Source organism: Trematomus bernacchii, unplaced genomic scaffold, assembly GCF_902827165.1.
Source record: "Trematomus bernacchii unplaced genomic scaffold, fTreBer1.1, whole genome shotgun sequence".
Classification (NCBI taxonomy): domain Eukaryota; kingdom Metazoa; phylum Chordata; class Actinopteri; order Perciformes; family Nototheniidae; genus Trematomus; species Trematomus bernacchii.
Genome location: NW_022987710.1, coordinates 1,489,092 through 1,498,943, shown reverse-complemented (window position 1 = coordinate 1,498,943; position 9,852 = coordinate 1,489,092). Strand labels below are relative to the sequence as shown.

Here is a 9,852-nt window from a genome sequence, read left to right as displayed (position 1 = left end):
TGGCATCTAGATTGCCCTGCTTCTTTATGTGCATTACCCAATAATAATCCCATTTCCTTTTCTGCCTTGGAGATGTAGGAAATGATATAGACAACACATGCATAGGCATTGACCACATACTGAATGTCCATATTGGCATTCCAGCATTTTAAGAGTGGTTTATTGTATTGATTAATCCAGACTTCGCCAATTTGTCTTCTCAATACAACGTGTGTCTTTCTACCAACCAATTTGTAAGCAGCCTCGAAGATCGCTTGATTAATCCCCAGACTTTCAAATAATTGTTCCACGCTTTCAAATATTACATTTTCGTTTGAAAGACCCTTTTTGACGGAGTTCAGAATTTTAACTGCAAACTCCTTCTTCTCCTTTTTTTCGGCCAAAGACTCTACTTTTACACACTCACATGGTGTCAAGTTACATCTACATTCTGCTAAGCATTGATCTTCACTGGTGCGACATATAAATGTACTAGCAGTAGCTGGCCTGGGGAAATTAAATCGACAAACAGTGTTATTTTTCTTACACGTTTTAGAGTGTCTTTTGGAATGCTGTTGCACAGATGTCACAATGTCCTTTAACGGCTCATCTTGTGATGGTAATTCACATGTCACATATGTGTCGATGAATTGAATCACCTCTTCATCTGTATTCTTATCAATTTTGGGTGCATTCTCAATCCAAAACAAGCAATGCAGCCACGCTGCTGAAATTCCACGCGATAGAAATAATCTACAATCTTGCCAATTGGGTGTGAAGGGGACATAAGTACTTCTTTCAAAAAACAATTCCATCTATAGTCAAAACATCCTGGCCGCTGTCACAGGATTACGACGCAAGAGTTCACATCTGTCTGCCCAATCTAAATCTTCAGCGGTCTGTGTTCTACCTTCCTGTTTTAAAATAGCGTTGAGTAAATTTGCCCACCTAAGATCAGCCGAAGAGAATGAACAAAACCAGGTAGGCACACCAAGTTGACGCACACAAGCTAGGAGGTCACTCTGTGCGCGCTGCCAAAATGCTGGAGTACCTCTAATAGGTGAGAGAAAACGAAAACCATCATCAAATTGCAAACAGTTTTCTTATGGTTTCCTGATTCAACAAATTATCTTCTATCGGTTTGGATGGAAAGCCTGCTTTGCCTTTTCGCAATGCAATAGACACACTGGACAATACCTGTTGCACCTCAGACAAATACTGAGCATAAAAAATGTATTCTATATTTTGTGCAAACCTAACATCAGCATTTAAAACACGCGTATTCAAATAGCGTGCTAATGTTATCTTGCGGGGCCTCGAATCATGGTAGGTGTTAATGCCCAGTGGGGAACAATACAGGAAAGCATTTTGCTTCGTTGGAAATGTCTGCTAACAGCCTCACAGGACTATTACCCTCTGCTGGAGCGACATTTAATGTACTATCAAAATACTGATCCAACACTCCTGTCCAATATCAACAGGCATCAGACATGTGTCCTGAAACATGCAATGCCTGTTGCCTGTCGTGTAAAAGCTCATCATCAGCATTAGCATCAGAACGTTTCAATTAGTTGGCAAATCCATCAAGGTCGAATTGTCTACAAAGTCATCATCCCGTTCCCTCCAAAACTCATTAAGCAGAGCGTCATCAAGTTCCTCAACCTCGGGAACCCGTACAGGAAATGCATGAACTTTCTTTTGCAGGACTATTGCCTTCTGCTGGGGCATGTTCAGTTCTCTATCTGAAACTGATCCGCAATTTCCAGATCAGTATCCACAGCCATCAAATCCATGTCCTGAAACAAACATGGCTGTTCCTCAGCAGCCTCTGATGATGTTTCCTTGGTGTGGGGTTTGTTTATTCTCTTCCTCCTCCCCTCCCTACGAAACTCGTTATAAACCAACTTTTATTAAATTCAATATCCCTATAGTGCTTATTGTTTCTTTTTAATATTTTAATGAACGCTTTATGCGCATTGGGTCTGCAAATTGATATTTAAAATGACCTTTGTAGGTCAATTTAACGCTTGAAACTTTATTCGTAAATGGAAACCTTCCATCCTTGAGCCGGGGAAGCAATTTGTAGTTTTCGGACGATATTGGCTGGAACACACGTAACCGGTCCGTGTACTCTCCATTTTGCCCACCTTTGGGCAATGCCACCATCTTCATAAATGGTATATTTTTGGCATTAAATGCTGCTCTATGCTGTTCAAAACAAGCCAATCCTGGGAAATGGGGTCTACTGCCAAATTATTTTGAACACATTCAGGTGGCATCACACCTCTCTTAAGTTTTTTATCACAGTTGCTGCAGATCCAAGGCTGCCCTCTCCCAATTTCAATCCAAACACAGGGTACTTCACAGTCATCAGTACATGTGTGTAAATATGTGTCTCTGATGCATTTATTAGCTAGTTCTTGATCCTTATATTTCTCTTTTTTTTTTTGCAAGGCCTGCGATTCAAATAACAACCTCTCGCAGCAGCTACATACAAAAACGGGTCCATTCTTAACTTTGGCCAAAAACTGCTGCATTACAATATCAAATACCTCTCTATTTTTTTGCATTTGTTGCCTCTTCAATTTGTTGCTAGCTGTTACTCGCTTCTTATAATCTGGATTACCATGATACTTTTTTGAAGTCATGGATTTTACCTTCTTTCTATGCAATTTATTTTGCCTATATTTACGTTTGTTAAATGCTATAACTTTCTCTCTATGTAAAACTTTTAGTCTATAGTTCTGTTTGCTTAATGCGATAACCCTTTCTCTATGCAGATCATCGTCATGATATTTTTTTAACCTATATTCTTTTACTTTCAACGGATTACTTTTATATATTCTTTTACTTGAATCCTTCCTCATCTGATTATGCAATGGGTCTTCATAGTATCTAACCTGAGTTTGTCCAATTGATCTGTGTTTGAAATCATCATCCTCACAATAGCTTTTTCTACGACCGACTCTTACTATCTCTTGATAATCTGCATCACTATACTTTTTCATGGACGCATCCCTAATCCTTTGCTGGTACACTGTGTTACTTTTATAATACAGTTTCTTTGTTGAGCTGTATCTCTTTTTTAAATATGTTGAACGACAGTGCCTACGACTCCAGCTGTTTGCAACACTCTCTGCATTGTCTTTAACCCCACCCTTCCCAGTACAGATATCAACACTGCTACGCATAGACCGTGTCTCTGACAAACCCCCCACTTTACACAATTCAAAGCACCTTTGTTCATCGTAAGGTTTGATACAAACCACTGGCTCAAAATGATTTTTATCACAATGTTTCAAGTATATGTTTTCTTTTGAAAGCATTGCACAATTACAAGTGTATTTGAGCCATTTTTCCCCACTGCAGATAAAAATATCCACTCCAAGAGCATTTGCTGTCACTTGGATTTCTACATCTGTGGCACAATGTCCTACATACTTCATCTGAGACTTCTCAATGTAGTCTGAAATTGAAGCAGATCCCCCAACTACTTTAGTTTGTTCTGCGTGATTCATCATATGCTTTACAACAGTCATTCTAATCTTTCGATGGCTCTTCTGAGAACCACTGAGAACATGAGCTACCGCTCCGAAGAAACTATTAGCGTCCTCTTTATTTTTTCGGTCTTACAGACCACACCTAGGGACCCAGTTACTGTAGGTCCCAGTACATCCTGCTTTTGAAAGTCTATATTAAACTTTGTGCAAAGTGTTTTTGCCACTTCATTGCACAAAGGATTCAATTCAAGAGTGATTTTACTTACATCACTCTTTTCCACACAATCTGTGTCCCCAGCAGACGATGTACCATGCGTTTGTTCGGTAACCCTCCTTTTGCCTCTAGTTGTCCGTCTGACATTGTACAGTCTTGGACAAGAAGTGTCCACTTTGCAATACCCATAACAACTCTGCAAATTAGGTTGTTTTACACACACAACAGTCTCATAATGGTTACCATTTGCGGTTTTCCAAATAAACCCCCTGATTAGACAACTGCCCGTTCTCGCAACTATATTTTAGCCAGCGTGGATCACAATATGTGAATATATTAACTCCAAACGCATCTGCTGCTGCTTGAATTTCTAATTCTGTTGCCCAACTGCCAACCTCACACATTTTGGATGTGCTGAGGTATTCTGACATGGAGGAGGTCAAAATACGCTCATAAGGCACAGCATTGCTCTGCATTTGATGAACCACTGCACGCCTAATTATTGTGTGATGCCTTTGTGTACCACACACAGCTTGACTCACTGCTTTAAAGAAACAGTTTCCGTCACCCTCTATTTTTTCATTGAGACATGGAGCCCCTATCAAACCAATTTGTGTAGACACAACATCTACTTTCTCTGACTGCACATGTAACTGGTCACAAAGAGCTTGTGCAAGTTGATTACTAAGAGGATTAAACTGCAGTCGTCCACTTCTTACTTCTTTCACAAAAGCAACGTCTGAATTAACTGCGGTAACATCACTCTTTTTACATTTTTTGCAAGCAGAAGATCCCTTACGAATCTTACGCTTTGCACCCATCTGAATGTTGGTGCAGCCAAGTGTGGACTGAATAGCTGAACTACAACCCAAATCAGTCTCTGTCGTTTTGGGAGTCACTCTTGGACCCAAAGACAGATTACTGCTTTCAATTGGGCCTATGTGAGTGACTCGGACACCAGCGATCTCAAACTGTTTTTGAGACTTCTTGAGGAACGCTGCAAATGTCCATATGTATTGAAACACGTGTTCAAGGCCTCTGAAATACAGAACAACACTACGCCCCTCGCCATCGCTCATCCCAGACGCACTGCGTGCATAGGAGTCGACCACTGCGTAGTGTCCACCTTGACCAATGATGGCACATGTACCGCCATTCATTGTCAGAAAGCATGTGTCATAGTTACTATACATCCTTTCCAGTCCGTATTTTAAAGTGGTGTGCACACCCTCATCAATGAGATCACCCTCAACCACATCCACATCTCCAGACACAAAGTCACTGTATTGAAACAGAAATCTTTGTCCGTCGATAATGGTCTCCTTGGGCAGATCTGGAACCGAAAGTAGTCTGTATCCTCCACTGATACCTTGTTGGTCACGCAGGGAGGTGTACAGATTGTCACCAAGTACAACAACTTTATCCAGGTTGTCGGTCTGCCATGTAAACACGCTGTCAATTGTGTGTTTTGCTATGCCTACCAAACTTACAGCCATGCACTGAAGTCCTGCATATTTAAAGCGTTGATCACCCTGACTGAATGTTCCCCTGACACACCCCATATCCCCATCAATGACTCTAGCCGTCTCCGAATTAACTTCAGCTGCTTTCACAGAAAGGCTTGTAATGCTAAACTTCTGTGCATTCAATGAATTATTGAGATTCCTGATGTAAAACATCAGGTCATTAGGGCATGTGTTGAACACGGCTACAGATGTGCCAAAACTGGATGCTAACCCAGACGCACCACGTGTGCCACAATCAACGACCACAATACAGTCATTGTGTTTAATAATGGCACTGGCTGCGGAATTTAGGTTAAACAGACACATGCCATCCCTGGATAAGTGTTCAAGCAGCTTCTCCGACAATACCTGTTCCCCTTCAGACAAATTCAATTTGCCGTACACTGGCAGACCCATATTGACGTTCCACTTACGTCCAAACACACTGGTCTACTCAACCAACCTGCACAAGTTATTTGGCTTTACATTCATTTTATGGGCTTCCCCTAATACAAACGAGTTAAGCTTTGACCCTGCAACACGTATGGCATCGATATCTGTACTGCTCCACGAACACACAGGCGCAATCAAATGTTTGATCGCAGCCGCTATAGAACATGCGACAGATATTGTATTGTCAGAAACGGATGCATACCTCACATCAGTCCCTGCGACAACAGCCAACTGCACTTTTTCTGAACACATGCAAGCATAGCCCTTACCTGTTCTCTTTTCTTTTTTTTGAAAACTTTATTTTAAATTATTAGGGCAGTACATTATATACAAGTTACATCAATAATACACACATCACACTAAGTATACATATATAAATAACATAAGGAGAGCACGTTTTACTTATGAGGCTCAGTTAGGTCACAGACTCAAGATGCCCCATGGCAGAGTCTGGGATTTGTCCAGGATCTTTTTTCTCCTTAGTTCAGTGAGTATCTGTTTCACTATGGTGTTACTGCCGATTACTGTTACGTCTAGTCAGTATCATTTTACACCTTGTTTTCCACATTTTCATACATGCGATACAAATTATCATCTGAAAAAGTTCCCTCTGCTTTATGCCCATCCCCTCATCTAGAATACAAAACATAATTGAGGCATATCTTACATTGAATACTAAACCGATCCCCGCAGGAGCGACCACACCTCCTCGGCTCTGTAGCAGTCCATGAGGAGGTGCTGTTCTCCATCTGTTGTCATCATCAACATCCACTATCACGCTGGGTGATGGCTCCTTGCTGGATGATGGCTCCACGCTCAGTGATGGCTCTACGCGGGGCAATGGCTCCACCCCTGGCAATGGCTCCACCCCTGGCAATGGCTCCACCCCTGGCAATGACTCCACTCCTGGCAATGGCTCCACTCCTGGCAATGGCTCCACCCCTGGCAATGGCTCCACCCCCGGCAATGGCTCCTCCTAGAAGAAAATTAATATATAAAAAAACTGCTAAAAACACTATGTGTCTTAAATTGTTTCACAAACGTTTAAATAAATAATAGAAAGATATACAATTACTAATACAAAATGATTATTGTTATATATTAACTTTTGTTTTTCTACTTACCCACACACATATGAATGGAACTCAAAAGAGAGGTTTCTTGTCATTGATTGTGTACACTTGAAACAACGTTGACTGCATGCAGGCTAACAACTGAAACTATTTTATTTTAACAATGAGCAAAAGTAACTATGTCAATAAATTAGCATGATTCATTAAAATGTCACTCTGAAAGCACATCCTTCACACAAAGAGCACAGACCTGCTGCTCCACAGCAACTGTCCCTCTACTGGTAGGTGGCCGTAAAATCACCTCCACAACCATGGGAGCTGCCTCCCCCTAAAAAAACAAAACAATTTAGTCAACTTGAGAATAAATAACACCACCAATATTCGTGTAACTTCTTAGTTTTAAACAAGTCCTATATTGCCTTTAAAAAAGAAGAAAACAAGAACAACCTGTCGCTTTGCCAGGGTCCTCTTGGAGGCAGGAGCCCTCTGCTTCAGCTCCATCTTTGCTTTCTAACGTAAGGAAAACAAAATGATTAATCCTCCACTAATAACTCCTTATGGACAGTATAAGTTGTCCTCACTGTAATACATTTAAAGTTTGTCAGGAAGGATACATTTTATAATAGGGCATCAACCAACATACAAAGCAACAAACAAATTACCTTTTGTAGTTTTGGAACCGGTGGTGTGCACTCATCAGGGCCAGGAAGATGGGATGGACTAATCTTGTCCATCTCAACCAACATTGCACTGCTGAACCACACAGGTGTCAGTGGAAGATAACTCTCCTCCAATTCCTGTGAAATAAAAATGAAGAAACACTGTTTTAGAAAAAGGAAAAGAAATGCACATATAAACTGCAATAAACATACCCCAATGATTTCAAAGCATACTACAAAGTTGACCTACCTCCTGCTGAACAGTCCCTGCTTGTTTAAGTGCATCAATGGACTGCTCAGGTTCATCGTGTTGGCTCCTCTGTAAAGATAAATAGCATAGCTTGTGTTAATCAAATGGGTACTCTTCCACCATTATCAAGGCAAACTGCTCAGGGAATATCACTCTTATTGAAAGATGTCAACCACACAATTACCTTCCTGCCCTGGCCGAAAACGGTCCACTTGGAAGGATCCAGTTGCGGTGATTTGGCAACCTCTCCTTTGACAATCACCCTTGGAGTGACTCTCCTCGCAGGCGGTGATCTTCTGTGGACAACAGGAGATGGCTTCGGCTCGGCTGGAACAAGTTGCATATATGTTGCGTTCCAGATAGAACCGACCAGGATTGGCATTCCCGCACTGTCACTCAAGTGCACCTGCAAAAACCAGCAAATGCAAATACAAATACATTTACAAATAGCACATAACATTCAATATGTTTTTTCAAGAACGGAACTTGGAATTTCAGCTACAAAGAAGTATACAGATAAAACGTTTCCATTTGCCATGTCACTCACGCCATCTCTGCTCCACAGGTCAAGTTCTTTCGAAGGGAAGTACTCTGCAATTGGTGTGTACTTCACGCCTAAAAAAACCAACAAGATCAATTACTAACATATCCACACAGATATTATATTTTGCTCTTTTAAAACAAAGAATAATGAAAAATAGGAAAATGATAAAAATGATTTACGGTACTTGAACCTAAATATTTGTTAAACATACCCATACGTGCCGCAACACGACGAAATTCCTGACGCATCATGTCTTAGGTAGTCAGGGTCAACGGTAAGGCGCGGGGGGAAGTCCATGGCAAAAACCTAATCAAAGTTACAAAGGTACGCTATTTTTCACAATTTGTTGATAAAAATGTCAATTTTTCAGAAATTCATAAACATACAACCACATCAATAAGAATACAAAATGTAATATTATAAGAACTATAATAAATACAATAAAAAATAAGCTTACGTTAGGCCAGCGACTGCAGGCAGTCGCGAGGAGCTTTGCAAAATCCTCTCCTGCTTCAGTGATGGTCCTACTGGATGTCAGGTTGTTGCTCGGAGCCATCACACAGACTGCATCTGGTGTCCTAGGCAGCACAGCATTGACTGCCTCGGTTCGCACCTGGGTTGCGCATGCCCCCGGTGGGGACATGGCACCAAAGGAAAACCTTCCCTCTGGCATCTTCACAATTCCATCGACGATGGAACGGAGATGTGAAGCTCCAACAAGGAGGACAAACTGTAACAACAGAAGACATTATTTCAAATGAAAATCACTAATGATTACCCAGACTTTGTTAACAAAATCTGAAAACAATTCATACTTCCTTGTCTGGAGACTCGGCTGGTATGACCAATTTGTGTTGTCGTCCGGTCAGGGACGAAATTGGCCATTTCTGCACTCTATGGCGGTTACCCGTACCGCCAGCGGCTATTTAAAAACAGAGAAAATGACACCGACATTAAACTTAATGAACCTTTACAATTCTTAAATTATGAAAGCAATAATAACACATCTTCCTACAATAACACCTGTAAACGGGCACGTGCAGAGGATTTTAGAAGGGAAAGGGCTCAAATGCATAAAGGGTCCTACCGGTGATTGAATTTTAAAATGTATATATTTAAAACAAATCCATGTTTCAAACACTGCTTCATGATAGTTATCTAAAAATGAATGCAAAGAAATTAAGTGTATTTCGGTAAATTCTCCTCATCATAACTAGCTCGCTTGCCCACAGAGGGGTGTATCTGTGCACGAGCCTGCCTGTAAAAAATGCACATGCAAACACATTTTACAATGATACAACCAAAATGGACACCCTAAACATATACAAAATTGAATGACAAAATCCTCGACTACTTAAGTGCGAAACTGGCATTGCCAGGCTGCTGATGTCTGAAGTAAAAAGATATGATTCTACACTGTATTGAAGTAAACATGTATTATTTTGAATTGTATTTTAGTGAACATGTATTGTTTGAACTGTTTTAGGTAATCACAACGGTTTTGGGTGATCACATATATAGAAATAATATTCTCTCTTACAACTCACTGACCCAGAGATTCTGCTTCACACACACACATTGGCCTTTTCACCCCTAAAAACAGATGTTGGTTTTAAAGTCGTTAAAGACCTCATTAAATGTATGCAGAGGGGTTTGGATGTCTGAGGGGGGATGG

The 9,852-nt window shown here is 40.8% G+C and overlaps 1 protein-coding gene across 1 annotated transcript; it reads right to left on the bottom strand.

Moving 5' to 3' along the window:
- Positions 1–6,935: 6,935 nt before the first annotated feature.
- LOC117491108 lies at positions 6,936–9,326 on the bottom strand. The gene is given in 11 exon segments (XM_034140957.1): positions 6,936–7,052; positions 7,172–7,234; positions 7,387–7,521; positions 7,634–7,702; positions 7,818–8,039; positions 8,181–8,248; positions 8,362–8,428; positions 8,430–8,483; positions 8,635–8,907; positions 8,993–9,099; positions 9,317–9,326. Coding segments are annotated over 11 exon segments (1,185 nt in total).
- Between the last annotated feature and the right edge of the window lie 526 nt (positions 9,327–9,852).